General features: G+C 32.1%; 2 protein-coding genes across 2 annotated transcripts in view; both read left to right on the top strand.

Annotated features, from left to right (window-relative positions):
- Positions 1 to 214: 214 nt before the first annotated feature.
- On the top strand, positions 215 to 3765 carry LOC145331351 (uncharacterized). The gene is made up of 5 exons (XM_080175969.1): positions 215 to 308; positions 1034 to 1126; positions 2219 to 2319; positions 2628 to 3038; positions 3610 to 3765. Exons 1-5 carry the CDS (start codon positions 215 to 217, stop codon positions 3763 to 3765), a joined length of 855 nt encoding a protein of 284 aa, XP_080032095.1.
- Positions 3766 to 4627: 862 nt separating this feature from the next.
- LOC145331350 (uncharacterized) overlaps positions 4628 to 16250 on the top strand; it is an 18813-nt gene continuing 7190 nt past the window's right edge. The window contains exons 1-8 of the mRNA XM_080175968.1: positions 4628 to 4813; positions 5597 to 5689; positions 6588 to 6657; positions 12577 to 12665; positions 13210 to 13694; positions 14030 to 14100; positions 14851 to 14943; positions 15409 to 15519. Of these exons, the coding sequence (XP_080032094.1) occupies positions 5600 to 5689; positions 6588 to 6657; positions 12577 to 12665; positions 13210 to 13694; positions 14030 to 14100; positions 14851 to 14943; positions 15409 to 15519 (1009 nt within the window). The 5' untranslated portion in view covers positions 4628 to 4813; positions 5597 to 5599. The remainder of the gene's footprint in view (positions 4814 to 5596; positions 5690 to 6587; positions 6658 to 12576; positions 12666 to 13209; positions 13695 to 14029; positions 14101 to 14850; positions 14944 to 15408; positions 15520 to 16250) is intronic.

Here is a 16250-nt window from a genome sequence, read left to right as displayed (position 1 = left end):
TTTGCATCATAGCTTATCATAGGTCCTGGACAGGTTTATATCTATTTTGTGGGAGGAATCAAAAATCAAAAAAATATATAACTATCACTGTCGAGCCCAGCATTCTTTTAGCTGTTTTGATAAACAGCTAATCTTAACATAGATTAAAAAATTAATTTATGTGCCTCTAGAGGCCTCTAGGAATGTAAAGGGTAGTTTGATTTAAAGGTAATGAATGACCTCTGTAGTTTGCATATCAATGCCAAACCTGATGCACACTAACCACAACAGACAGACCAACAGACAAATTATCCATCCTATGCAAAAGGGTAAGAATTACAAAATTTAAAACAATAAAAATTTTCAAGAGGTTTGTTTTAAAAATCTTTAATAATGTATGCTCACTAAAGTATTCTCATCTGCTTGTTGTCAGGAAAGTGATGGGTTCGAATATCAGTCCAACACCGCGTCATAACTAAAGATGTTAAAAATGTCTTGGCCCAAAACAGGCAGCAACTCACTACCATGCACAGTTTGGACTTCTCAGTCAAAGGTCGTGCAATCAAAGAGTTGGTTGTCTGATGGGCAACTGGATGCTTTACACTGCAATCATTGGTCTTAGGGCTGACAACCCTATCCCATATCTATAAAAAGCCACATTGGTACAGAAACACTGACAAATTGTCATCGGCCTATGCTCCCCCTATGAAATTGAGTGAAAATGGCTTGTTACTGTTTTTAAAGTATTCTCATGTTCAGTGATACAGGATTTAGATGATTGTTTATGTTGTGAACTTATTTTACAACAGTGTATGATAATGCAACATCAGAACTAAAACTTACTATTTTAACTGTAGGATGTTGGTTATTAATACCCAAATCCTTGCCTGTGTGTCCTTGTTTGAATTAATTCTAAAAGTAAAGCACGATATGAATTAATTCAGCATGTCTTTTTGAAATATCATGTGTATAACTCAAACAATATATCAGCCAAAATGCCAAAAGCTTTTTAAGACTTGATTTAAATGAGCAATATTTCTAAACAATTATTCAGGTTCAGAAGCTGGAAATGTTGGAGGAAGTATGTTGCCTGTTTCTCTGCCTTCAATAAATAATCCTGGTCACAGATACACTGCCAGTCAGCAAGGTTCTCAGACTGATAGATAGCAGAGCTAGATCTTTAAATCACACTGATGCCACTGCTGATCTCTTTAGTGAGCTGATTTTGAAATTGGCTCACCTTATAGGAGATCTTTAACTCAAAATGGCAGTGGTGAGCTGGGAAACACTGCATGTTGATGTAAAGATCCATGTTTTATTGGCAGCACTGGCTATGGCAGTGGGCAGCACTAAATGATTTAAAGATCCAGCTCTGGATAGCTTGATAATCATAGTAATAGATATTTTGATAACTGAAGTAGTTTATAAATTGATGGCATTATCCTCTTAGAAATTTTTTCTTCAATTTTTTTCAATTTTTCTCCCCCCCCCCTCCCCCCCCCAACTAAATTACTGGGTTAGATTAGGCTAGGTTAGGTTATATGGCCGAGCGCCCTAGGCTAGGCAGGCTAGGGGGCCGAGCGCCCGGGGCTAGGCAGGCCAGGGGGCCGTTTTTCTGGGGAGGGGGGTATAAAAATTGACAAATTTTGAGAAAAATTTCCTAAGAGGATAATACCAAATTGATGTTTAATGGTTTAATGGATAGTTTTCTTTAAATATACAGACAGATTGGTGCAAAATTCCAAATTGCTGAATTCAGAAAACTAGGGCTTAGGGTAATTTGATTATCCGCAGATATCTGCTTACCATGGGTTTTAATTTAGATTCACTTTACACTTTATTACCAAAGTTTTAATGTGGTAGGGTTAATTTAAGTATAGTACTTATTAAGGGTAAGAAAGGTAATGATGAGTCAACTAGGAAAACTTGAATTATGGATATCAAAATATGAATTTCTTGAGATTAATTTAGAATTAAACCATGGCTCTACATGTAGTGCATCTAGTCGGGTGCTGATAGATTTGAATAGGTTAGAGTATTGCATCTCATTACAAATGGATGATGCCCTTGGGTTCTGTAGATTATCACTTGAAATCAATATTAATTACAACATATATGAATAAACACAATATCCATTAAAAAAATAATTTCATTATAACTCATCACTAGGCAATAGACATTCCTTAACATCAAAATCTAAAAAACAGTGGAGAAGTAACCAAATAATCTCCTTTCATAGGTTATTGTGAAGGCTGTGCAGATTGTGATGAACAAGAGAACCAAGATTATCATCAGGGTCTTCAGTATCACAAGTCACATCCAGTGTGCCAGTCTTGCCAGGTAAAAATAATCATAAACAGTTATTTCTCGCATTGTATAATAAACAGCTATCCGCGGTTATAAAATGTACGATTAATCTTATGATTGTACATTATTATATTTGCAGAAAACTGAATATAATAAGATGCTAGACATAGTTTTTCAGTATGACTGATAACCAGTTCTAATCCAACGGATATTAATTGGTTTTGCAGCAATATGGGAAAATATTTTTACCTTAAATTTTAGTACCTCAAGCCCTACATAATTTTAAAATCTCCCTGAAAAAAGTTAGGCAAGATAAAAAATTATATTTTCCAATGTTTCAGGATTGTTGTACCACAACCCAACCTGATCATTACAGCTCATATCAATCCAGTCGTGGTCCCTCCAGATGTACCAGTCAGGATCCCTCTCATGGCACGAGTCGGGATCCCTCCCACTGTACCAGCAACAACGCCTCGCGCTGCACTAGTCGGGGTCCCTCCTACTGTACCAGTCAGGAGCCCTCCCATTGGACCAGCACTGACCCATCACACTATACCAGTCAGGAGCCCTCCCAGTATTCCTCCACATGTACAGGTCAGGAGCCCTCACAGTACCCCTCCATGCGTAGAGGTCGGGAACCCTCCGCATATCCTTCTACGTTTACAGGTCGGGAGCCCTATCATTGTCATAATCATCATGGGACAGAACATGATCATTATTGCCAGCAATATCAAGCTCAACCCCATACTCAGGCACAGATTTTACCATATAATATCAGCTGTTGTAAATAAAATCAAAACTGAGTGTTGTTTAAATGAATAAAGAAAATATTGACAGGGGAAAACTTCTTGTTGCTTATATGGACCTCATTTATTGGTCAGTTTGTTTATCCAGTTGAATTGGATGGAATAAAGAGGGGTTTTTTGTTATTTTAAGCCAGCTGTTGGTAAGTTTTTCAGAATTGGGTGAATATGTAGATAATCTTGTGGAAAATTTAGGGAAAAGTGGTGAATTTGCCAAGTAGCTAGAATACTTTTAGACTAGTGTCTTTGCTTCTTGATTAAAATCCGTCCAGATGCTATCATAGTGGACTTACACAGGGATCTAAAGGGATAAGACAATGACCAATAAATTTATGTACATACCTAATGATTATACACAAAATCACATCTTTTGTAGATTTGAATTAGTTAGACACCCAACTTTATGAACCAACCAATCAAAATTTGATCAACTAGTAAGAAAACGTTATTATACATCTTTGGGGACTAGTATAATAAACAGTTATCTATTTCCTCTATATAATATGGGATAATCTGTTAGATCCATGACTCCTCTTGCCCCTGCCATACCTGGGACCAAGACCACCTGCCAAGCCCCATATCCTTGCCTAACCCAATTCCTGCCAGCATACAAGATTATCAAGAAAGACAATGTCCGGTGCATTCTACTTTAGGCAAAGTTTTAATTATGTTTTAGTGAAGCCTCATAGGGATCTAAAGGGATAAGACAATGGCCAATAAATTGATATACATCCCCAATGATGATACACAAAATTACCCATTCTGTAGTGTAAAATTATTAGTTGAAACGTTTGAATACTCAACTTAATAAAGCATCCAATCAAATTTCATTCAAAAGTCCCTATAGTTGTTTAGCCAACCAATAAGAAAATGTTATTATATAATTTTTTGGGACTAGTGTAATAAACAGCCCAGTGACCCCCCTCTCTCTGGCAGCCTGATGTTTGCCTTAGTCGATCACATCTGATATTTTTGTGATCATAGAAATATTAATTACTTGCTGCTACGCCCCTTTAATTTTGTATAGGGGCGATTTCTCTTGGGAGGGTGGTTGTACCCTCCTCCAATATAGTTATAAATCTACCTAGAACCTATGAGCTACCCATATCTTTCTGTGGTTAGTGAGATCCTTTTGTAAAAAGACAGACAGACATCCTGTTACTTTATTATAAGGATTTTGAGTACCAGCTTTACCCATGAAATATCTAACTGTTATTCACCACCTTGTATCCTATATAACTTTCCGCAGATATAAAAATTAAAAATTATAAGATTAAAACCAGTTTTGGTAGCCCCAAAGGCCCGTGTGCCCAATTCAATTTTATGGTTTTTAATTTTATATTCAAGGTATATTATCTATAATATGATTCTATATAGTCTATCCACCATTGTAATACCTAAGTTTTGAGGTCCTTGAATCACATAGTTATGATTATTTGTGACTCATTTCCAAGTTCCTTATATTGAGGCATAAGAACACTTTAAAATCAGTTTGAACTAATTCCTTTTCTTTTAATTAAAACTATAAAAAAAATCCAGACACAACTACTGAATACCCCCATGAAAATATCTGCTCAACAAACAACAAACTGTCTTCCATTAATACAGCAGCTGTTGACTGCTACAAGCATGATGCAGCTGCTGGCTACAAAACAACTGCTACTCAAAACAGCAAGGATGAAGCTGTCACAGCTGACATTGCTGACTGTTGCCTGTCTTGTCAGGTAATCATGAGTGTGAGTGTGTGTGTTTGTGTGTGTATGTGTGTTTGTGTGTGTATGTTTGTGTGTGTGTAGTGTGTGTCTGTGTGTTGTATGTGTGTGTGTCACAGCTGATATAGCTGACTGTTTCTTGTCTTGTCAGGTGATCATGAAACCAGGGATCTAAATTGATAAGACAATTGACGATAAATTGATCTACATCCTCAATGATTTGTACAAAATTAACACAAAATGAACACTCAATTTACTTTGCCAAAATTCATTAAAGTCCACAAAGATTAAAGTCAACAAATAAAAAATGTTATTATAAAACTTTGATGATGCACAGGGAAAGCTTCACTGAAGAAAAAACGCATAAAATAAGTCTTTTTTGCGCATTAATGTGCACTGATGCGAGATAACTGTGCTTTTTTTTAATACCTATTCCAGATTATTTGTAGGCCTTCTTTTGTTGGTTAGAATTCTGTGGAAGCAAATTTTATGGGTTCCACAGTTTGGCCATTAGCACTATTTAAAGTTAACAGATTTTTTTATATATTCGTTACCAGGAACATTTTTTCATGAACTGCATTTGACCGCATCTTTGGCAAAGCAGCCTCGGACAAAGAAGCTTCCAGACAAAGTAACAAAGTAGCCTTCTAAGGACAGTAGCCTCCACTGTTAATAAAGGTAAATGTCCTGAGGCTACTTTGTCCATGAAGCTATTTTGTCTGGAAGCTACTTTGTCTGAGGCTACTTTGTCCGAAGCTACTATGTCCAAGATCCATTCGACCCATTCATTCTAAGGTGATGAGTGTTACCAATCCGCAGAGTGAAGAATTAATATCTCCCATTGGTCCTAACCTGGTCTCACCACCTCTCATGTTTGAGGACAGTCCAGTAAGTGTCTTTTTGGATCAGGTAAAGCATAGTGTGCCAATACCCTGTTTTGGCCTTCTCTGCTTTACTGGGGGTAATATTGGAATGCTTTTTTAAACTTTTCAACATTTTGAAATAATATAAGTATATATACTAGCGGCTATGTCTCCTTGATGCCTCTAGGGGCACTTGAAGTAAGGGGAGAGCTGGACATCTACTTTACATTTAAGTTTCATAAAGAAAAACCTTTTGAAAATCGGGATGTTTCTTTAGGTCATTTTACTTTATATTTGTGTATTCCAATATGTCTCTTCCTATATCTAGCTTGTGCTGGAGTATTTTCTTGAATTACTCAGTTGTAATACCTCTCTAATTGTGCAAATTTAGAGATTGTTATGATAGTGAATATAAATTGTAAAGGAAATATTTACAACTAATTCTTATCCCAAGATTCTATAGAGACATTCTAAATGTAAAAATGATGACTTGGACACTTTTAGTGAATTTTTACCTAAAGAGCAGTTTTTTTTCCTTCTATCAATTCATTTATCTAAAATTCTTGACTTTTGTAAACCAGCATTTTTAGAATTATATTGGATTTTACACACCACCATACAATTTTTTCCCTCATTTTAGGAGTGCATTTTTTTTTGTGTGCTGGTGTAAAATTAAACTGGGATCTAAAGGGATAAGACAATGGCGGATAAATTGTTGTACATCTATGATGATGATACACAAAATTACCCCTTCTGTAAATTAAATATTAGTGGTAGTAACATTCAAGCGATCATCTTAATTAACCAACCATTCAAAATTCACTAAAGTCCCAAAGACTTTGGGTACTAGTGTAATAAACAGCCCATTGTCCCCTCTCTGGGAGTAAAAAGCAAATTATTTAAAATTCTGAAAACTATTTCAGGAGAATGAAACTCAAGATGGAAGCTTTATACATAATGAATTTGATAGCAATACTAACACACAAACTCAGGGTATATTTACTTAGATTGGACAAGATAAAGAACCATTAGGTCCAATGGTTACAATAGTTTTATATCTAATCAATTTGATAGCAATACTAACACACACAGTCATGGTATATTTACTTAGCTTGAACAAGATAAAGAACCATTAGGTCCAATGGTTACAATAGTTTTATATCTAATCAATTTGATAGCAATACTAATACACAAACTCAGGGTATATTTACTTAGCTTGAACAAGATAAAGAACCATTAGGTCCAATGGTTACAATAGTTTTAAACATAATGAATTTGATAGCAATACTAACACACAAACTCAGGGTATATTTACTTAGCTTGAATAAGATAAAGAACCATTAGGTCCAATGGTTACAATAGTTTTATACATAATGAATTTGATAGCAATACTAACACACAAACTCAGGGTATATTTACTTAGATTGGACAAGATAAAGAACCATTAGGTCCAATGGTTACAATAGTTTTATACATAATGAATTTGATAGCAATACTAATACACAAACAGGGTATATTTACTTAGCTTCAACAAGAATAAAGAACCATTAGGTCCAATGGTTACAATAGTTTTATACCTAATAAATTTGATATCAACACTAATACAAGATAAAGAACCATTAGGTCCAATAGTTACATTAGTTTTATACATAATAAATTTGATAGCAATACTAATACACAAACTCAGGGTATATTTACTTAGCTTGAACAAGATAAAGAACTATTAGGTCCAATAGTTACATTAGTTTTATACATAATAAATTTGATAGCAATACTAACACACACAGTCATGGTATATTTACTTAGCTTGAACAAGATAAAGAACCATTAGGTCCAATGGTTACAATAGTTTTATACCTAATCAAATTTGATAGCAATACTAATACACAAACTCAGGGTATATTTACTTAGCTTGAACAAGATAAAGAACCATTAGGTCCAATGGTTACAATAGTTTTATACCTAATCAAATTTGATAGCAATACTAATACACAAACTCAGGGTATATTTACTTAGCTTGAACAAGATAAAGAACCATTAGGTCCAATGGTTACAATAGTTTTATACATAATAAATTTGATAGCAATACTAATACACAAACTCAGGGTATATTTACTTAGATTGAACAAGATAAAGAACCATTAGGTCCAATGGTTACAATAGTTTTATATCTAATCAATTTGATAGCAATACTAATACACAAACTCAGGGTATATTTACTTAGCTTGAACAAGATAAAGAACCATTAGGTCCAATGGTTACAATAGTTTTATACATAATAAATTTGATAGCATTTCTAATACACAAACTCAGGGTATATTTACTTAGATTGAACAAGATAAAGAACCATTAGGTCCAATGGTTACAATAGTTTTATATCTAATCAATTTGATAGCAATACTAACACACAAACTCAGGGTATATTTACTTAGATTGAACAAGATAAAGAACCATTAGGTCCAATGGTTACAATAGTTTTATACATAATAAATTTGATATCAATACTAATACACAAACTCAGGGTATATTTACTTAGCTTGAACAAGATAAAGAACCATTAGGTCCAATGGTTACAATAGTTTTATATCTAATCAATTTGATAGCAATACTAATACACAAACTCAGGGTATATTTACTTAGCTTGAACAAGATAAAGAACCTTTAGGTCCAATGGTTACAATAGTTTTATACATAATAAATTTGATATCAATACTAATACACAAACTCAGGGTATATTTACTTAGCTTGAACAAGATAAAGAACCATTAGGTCCAATGGTTACAATAGTTTTATATCTAATCAATTTGATAGCAATACTAATACACAAACTCAGGGTATATTTACTTAGCTTGAACAAGATAAAGAACCATTAGGTCCAATGGTTACAATAGTTTTATATCTAATCAATTTGATAGCAATACTAATACACAAACTCAGGGTATATTTACTTAGATTGAACAAGATAAAGAACTATTAGGTCCAATAGTTACATTAGTTTTATACATAATAAATTTGATAGCAATACTAACACACACAGTCATGGTATATTTACTTAGCTTGAACAAGATAAAGAACCATTAGGTCCAATGGTTACAATAGTTTTATACCTAATCAAATTTGATAGCAATACTAATACACAAACTCAGGGTATATTTACTTAGCTTGAACAAGATAAAGAACCATTAGGTCCAATGGTTACAATAGTTTTATACATAATAAATTTGATAGCAATACTAATACACAAACTCAGGGTATATTTACTTAGATTGAACAAGATAAAGAACCATTAGGTCCAATGGTTACAATAGTTTTATATCTAATCAATTTGATAGCAATACTAATACACAAACTCAGGGTATATTTACTTAGCTTGAACAAGATAAAGAACCATTAGGTCCAATGGTTACAATAGTTTTATACATAATAAATTTGATAGCAATACTAATACACAAACTCAGGGTATATTTACTTAGATTGAACAAGATAAAGAACCATTAGGTCCAATGGTTACAATAGTTTTATATCTAATCAATTTGATAGCAATACTAACACACAAACTCAGGGTATATTTACTTAGATTGAACAAGATAAAGAACCATTAGGTCCAATGGTTACAATAGTTTTATACATAATAAATTTGATATCAATACTAATACACAAACTCAGGGTATATTTACTTAGCTTGAACAAGATAAAGAACCATTAGGTCCAATGGTTACAATAGTTTTATATCTAATCAATTTGATAGCAATACTAATACACAAACTCAGGGTATATTTACTTAGCTTGAACAAGATAAAGAACCTTTAGGTCCAATGGTTACAATAGTTTTATACATAATAAATTTGATATCAATACTAATACACAAACTCAGGGTATATTTACTTAGCTTGAACAAGATAAAGAACCATTAGGTCCAATGGTTACAATAGTTTTATATCTAATCAATTTGATAGCAATACTAATACACAAACTCAGGGTATATTTACTTAGCTCGAACAAGATAAAGAACCATTAGGTCCAATGGTTACAATAGTTTTATATATAATCAATTTGATAGCAATACTAATACACAAACTCAGGGTATATTTACTTAGCTTGAACAAGATAAAGAACCATTAGGTCCAATGGTTACAATAGTTTTATATCTAATCAATTTGATAGCAATACTAATACACAAACTCAGGGTATATTTACTTAGCTCGAACAAGATAAAGAACCATTAGGTCCAATGGTTACAATAGTTTTATATATAATCAATTTGATAGCAATACTAATACACAAACTCAGGGTATATTTACTTAGCTTGAACAAGATAAAGAACCATTAGGTCCAATGGTTACAATAGTTTTATACATAATAAATTTGATATCAATACTAATACACAAACTCAGGGTATATTTACTTAGCTTGAACAAGATAAAGAACCTTTAGGTCCAATGGTTACAATAGTTTTATACATAATGAATTTGATAGCAATACTAATACACAAACTCAGGGTATATTTACTTAGCTTGAACAAGATAAAGAACCATTAGGTCCAATGGTTACAATAGTTTTATATCTAATCAATTTGATAGCAATACTAATACACAAACTCAGGGTATATTTACTTAGCTTGAACAAGATAAAGAACCATTAGGTCCAATGGTTACAATAGTTTTATATATAATCAATTTGATAGCAATACTAATACACAAACTCAGGGTATATTTACTTAGCTTGAACAAGATAAAGAACCATTAGGTCCAATGGTTACAATAGTTTTATATCTAATCAATTTGATAGCAATACTAATACACAAACTCAGGGTATATTTACTTAGCTTGAACAAGATAAAGAACCATTAGGTCCAATGGTTACAATAGTTTTATATCTAATCAATTTGATAGCAATACTAATACACAAACTCAGGGTATATTTACTTAGCTTGAACAAGATAAAGAACCATTAGGTCCAATGGTTACAATAGTTTTATATCTAATCAATTTGATAGCAATACTAATACACAAACTCAGGGTATATTTACTTAGCTCGAACAAGATAAAGAACCATTAGGTCCAATGGTTACAATAGTTTTATACCTAAACAATTTGATAGCAATACTAACACACAAACTCAGGGTATATTTACTTAGATTGAACAAGATAAAGAACCATTAGGTTCAATGGTTACAATAGTTTTATACATAATAAATTTGATAGCAATACTAATACACAAACTCAGGGTATATTTACTTAGATTGAACAAGATAAAGAACTATTAGGTCCAATGGTTACAATAGTTTTATACATAATAAATTTGATAGCAATACTAATACACAAACTCAGGGTATATTTACTTAGCTTGAACAAGATAAAGAACCATTAGGTCCAATGGTTACAATAGTTTTATATCTAATCAATTTGATAGCAATACTAATACACAAACTCAGGGTATATTTACTTAGCTTGAACAAGATAAAGAACCATTAGGTCCAATGGTTACAATAGTTTTATATCTAATCAATTTGATATCAACACTAATACAAGATAAAGAACCATTAGGTCCAATGGTTACAATAGTTTTATATATAATCAATTTGATAGCAATACTAATACACAAACTCAGGGTATATTTACTTAGCTTGAACAAGATAAAGAACCATTAGGTCCAATGGTTACAATAGTTTTATATCTAATCAATTTGATAGCAATACTAATACACAAACTCAGGGTATATTTACTTAGCTTGAACAAGATAAAGAACCATTAGGTCCAATGGTTACAATAGTTTTATATCTAATCAATTTGATAGCAATACTAATACACAAACTCAGGGTATATTTACTTAGCTTGAACAAGATAAAGAACCATTAGGTCCAATGGTTACAATAGTTTTATATCTAATCAATTTGATAGCAATACTAATACACAAACTCAGGGTATATTTACTTAGCTCGAACAAGATAAAGAACCATTAGGTCCAATGGTTACAATAGATTTATACCTAAACAATTTGATAGCAATACTAACACACAAACTCAGGGTATATTTACTTAGATTGAACAAGATAAAGAACCATTAGGTTCAATGGTTACAATAGTTTTATACATAATAAATTTGATAGCAATACTAATACACAAACTCAGGGTATATTTACTTAGATTGAACAAGATAAAGAACTATTAGGTCCAATGGTTACAATAGTTTTATACATAATAAATTTGATAGCAATACTAATACACAAACTCAGGGTATATTTACTTAGCTTGAACAAGATAAAGAACCATTAGGTCCAATGGTTACAATAGTTTTATACCTGTATCAATTTGATAGCAATACTAATACACAAACTCAGGGTATATTTATTTACATTGTACAAAATAAAGAACCATTAGGTCCAATGGTTATAATTGTTGGACAAACTTACATATACACAGTTTAATGCTATAAAAATTTTGTTTGAAAAGCCCAATCTTAACTAGACCAAATTGAATAATTTAAGTTCAAATTTCATTCACTTGGAGGCTGGAGCTTAAACTTATCCATGACAAGAAAACCAAACATTCATTTTTTAAAGTTATTAATAAACAACTCTATAGTTGATTTAATGATTGTTGAATTTGCATGACCTTAGCAAAGGAACTTATAAAAATGTCCATTGATTAACTCACTTAAGGAGTTGTTTTAAGAAAAACTTTTAAAAGCAAAATTGTTCATAATCTATAAATAATAATATTTGCTTTTCTTATCATTATTCTGTTGGAACTCCTATGGGATGAAAATTGAACCAGAACTTAATTTTCTCAAAAATTATATTTATTTGGATTGTTGCCAGATTAAGAATGGGTATTTCAAACTAATTTTCAGTAATAAATGGTGTTAGGGCATTTTTAGACAACAAAATGTTAGTAAATATAAACCAATTAAGAAAATGAAAAAGAGATTTCTAACTCCAATGATGACCATGATAATTGTGCAAGTGAACATGAACACATATCAAACCATTCCTCCAAGGAAGTTCTACATTACACCAATTAAATTTGGACAATAAAAGTAAACAGAAAATTTTGATTATTTTCAAATTAAGGGAAAAGGATCTTGCTAACTTCTGAACTGATATGGTTCTCCCTTACAATGTAGCTTGGGAAGGTTTATAGGTATTTGGGTGGTAGGGTATAACTCTTCTCCCAATAGAAATCACCTAAAAAATATTTAAACATAAAGGGCCACTAAGCAGATATTTTAATGAACTACTGATCTTAACATAGATTAAAAAGAAAACATTTTACGTGCCTCTAGAGGCCTCTAGTAGCGTAGCAGCTAGTTGATCATATACTAGCTAAAAATCAATTAGTTTAAGTATTTTATGTTGTTGGGTAGGTAGAAGAGTTTGATTAGTTTATTTATGACTAGGGGCTACTGAGGTGGAGGTTGGGTGGTTGAATTTGTTTTAGTTTCAAAGAGAACCATATCGGTTTAGTGGTTTGTGAGATCATTCAGTACAGAAAATCAGACCAGGATTGTCTAGCTTAAAGTTTTTTTTTATTCATTTGTAATGTAGAACCATATTGCTCAGTTGAGTGAAGTATCTTGCAAGGTCCATCAATCACTGTCAAGCAAACATTCCGACCAAAATATTCACCACCAATGTGCAACAACATCTCAATGTGATCATCCAAGATCTCCTCCATGTGATGATCATGATCATTGTTCTTCCTGTCATCATCATGAACAGCAGATGATCACTCCTTGTGATCATGATTATGAAGAAAGTCCTCAGTGTCATCAGCAACAAAGTCTATGTGATCATCATGATGAACCAAGTTCTCCTTGTGACCACCATCAAGAAGATTCTTGCTTTGTCCAACAAGATCAAAAATCTCCTTCTGATCCTTATGAACAACACCAAAGGTCATGTGATCATCAAGATCCTCCTGATCACCAAGAAACTTGTTTTGATGATCAACATTATCAAATTGCCTGTGATCATCAAGAGCAAATATCTCCTTGTGATTATCATGATCAATCAAATCCATGTGACCAGAGGCAAGGATAAAGAGCTATTGATTGTTAATTATGATTACAACACATTTTATATATTGTTGGAATGTATGTACTAAAAAACATGTGCTTAGGATGACAACATTCATAGTTAGCAAAGCACAAAAAATACGGTGTATTAGAACCGGTGCTCAGTCATACAGTTTTCTACTAAAATGAAAATGTAAAAGATTAAATAAGATTAAAATCAGTTTTTATATCCACGGAAAGTTGTTTATAATATGATGCTATAAATTACTAATACAGAATAAGATACTTTAGCTTTTATCTATTTATATTAATTGCTCGTTTAAATCAATCTCATTATCCTTAAAACTCAGATCTGAACTAAGTGAGGCAAATGACCAAGATCAGAATTCTTTAATCAGTCACAAGCTTGATAATCAAATAGGTTATTATTGCGGTACTTCACTTACTTTATACTTCATATAAAAGTAAGAGGTTGTCTGTCTGTCTATGTTCTTCTTTACAATATAGCTTCTCATAGGTCATGGGATGGTTTATAACTATTTTGGTGGAGGCTACCTCCTACCTACCAAAAGAAATTGCCTGTAGAAAAAAATTTACAATTGGGTCCATATGTACAGCATTTTGTTTTGTTTTATTAAACAAGGATGACACCACCCATAAAAGCAAAGCTCTAAAAATGGTAGGACAAACGGACATTAACACCTGTCGAGTGTCAGATCTGAATAGGCAGAATATTATCTATAAGTCTAAACAAAATAGTAAGTAAATTTGTTTAAAACTGGTTAAAAACAGGGTACTGTTTAAGGTCATACATATATTTTAGGAAATCTGTTTAAAAAAAAAAAAAAAGCCATGTGACGTCATAAAAATGAGGGATGAGAGAAGAAGTGAGAAGAAACCCCTAATTAAGAGATGGATTATCCCTCATTTTTATGACGTCACATGGTTAATTCTTTGAGACACTCTGTAAAGCTTCAATTTCATAACTTGATTAATGAGATGCTTTGTTGAATAGGATAATTATATCACATAAAAATTAATGGACGTACGGACTTTCTGGTAACTATTATAGAGTTGCTACGCTACGGACAGATGTACGGACGGACCAGTGCAAATTATAGAAGAGCTTCGCTTTTGAAAATAAAAAAAGTACAGCAATAAAATGAAATAGAAGGTGACAATAAAAATTCTGTTCAAAATTGTGAAGAAAGTCAAAATTTTCAAGAAATCCAAGAGAACAATTTTAGAAATACATCAATAAAAGGTAAACACATATTTTTATTCTTGTTAGAATTGTCCTATCGGCCTAATCTTCAATGAAGAATTCCTAGGCTATAAGGAATAATTGATAGCATAATCCGCTGGAAGGGAGAGGACATTGAGCTGTTTATTACAATAGTTCCAAAAGTTTTATAATAACAACTTTAGGGACTATTTCATGAATTATTGTATTGTTTGGTACTTTAAGTTGAGTGTCCAACCACTAATTGTACTCTACAAAAGTGTTAATATTGTGTACCATTATTTGGGATCACATCAATTTATCGGCCATTGTCATATTTCATTAGATCCCTAATAATCCGTATTTTTAGATTTTTGTTAGCAAACTCTGTTAAAATTGTCCTTTATTTATTAAATGAGGATTTCTAGGTCGACAAAGCACAATATTAAAAATTTATCCTGTTATTGCTTTAACTTTTAGGCTTAATTTTCTCAATTATCATTTTAGATGGAAATAAACCCATAGAAGAAAATTTGAATAAAGATAATATCGAAAATACAGAAGAAATCAATAATCATGAAGTTATAGAGAATATAGAATTGATAGATGTTGTCAAAGGTAATATTTTCTGTTTATTATAGTAGACCCCAAAGTTTTATAATATGGTTTCTTATTTGTTAGCCTAATAACCTTGGGGACTTTCACTTAGTTTTGATTGGTTGGTTCATTAAGTTATAGAGAATATAGATTTGATTGATACTGTCAAAGGTAATACTTTCGGGTTCATAGCAGGGAGGGAAGAGACATTGAGCTGTTTATTACAGTAGTCCCCAAAGTTTTATAATAACATTTTATTATTTTTGTTTGCCTTAAGAACTGTGGGATCTTTCTCTCAGTTTTAATTAAGTTAAGTGTCAAAAAGTTTCAACCACTAATTGTTATCTAAGAAAGAAGTAATTTTGTGTATCATCATTGGGGATGTAAATCTATTCATTTGTCATTGTCTTATCCCTTTAGCTCCCTGAGTTCATAGGGTTTGATCCTGTAAACCAAAAATATTTCAACTATTGTTAGTTTGAAGCAACCAATCAAAATTCAATAATAAAGTATTCCTACCCTTAAATTGTATTTGTACCCAAAGTTTTATATATACGTCCTGTCATTTGTTGGGTTAAAAACTTTGGGTACTTTTTATTAAATATTGATAGGTTTGTACAAACTTCCAGAGTCCAAACGTTTCCACCAATGATTTTAGTCTAAAGAATGGAAAAATTTTGTTTGTTATCATTGTCTTATCCCTTAAGATCCTTGCAAGAATATGGATATTTAAACCTTGTTTCCAGTATGGC

The sequence above is a fragment of the Acartia tonsa genome, chromosome 11 (genome assembly GCF_053477335.1).
Source record: "Acartia tonsa isolate MP-2025a chromosome 11, ASM5347733v1, whole genome shotgun sequence".
NCBI classification, from domain to species: Eukaryota; Metazoa; Arthropoda; class Copepoda; order Calanoida; family Acartiidae; genus Acartia; species Acartia tonsa.
The sequence above is the reverse complement of the archived record's forward strand: the minus strand, read 5'-3'. Positions and strand labels throughout refer to the sequence as shown.

Coding starts and splice junctions, on each gene's coding strand:
- LOC145331351 (XM_080175969.1), top strand. CDS start 215: ATGACCTCTGTAGTTTGCATATCAATGCCAAACCTGATGCACACTAAC. Junction 309..1,033: donor TATCCATCCTATGCAAAAGG/GTAAGAATTACA, acceptor ACAATTATTCAG/GTTCAGAAGCTGGAAATGTT. Junction 2,320..2,627: donor CAGTGTGCCAGTCTTGCCAG/GTAAAAATAATC, acceptor CCAATGTTTCAG/GATTGTTGTACCACAACCCA.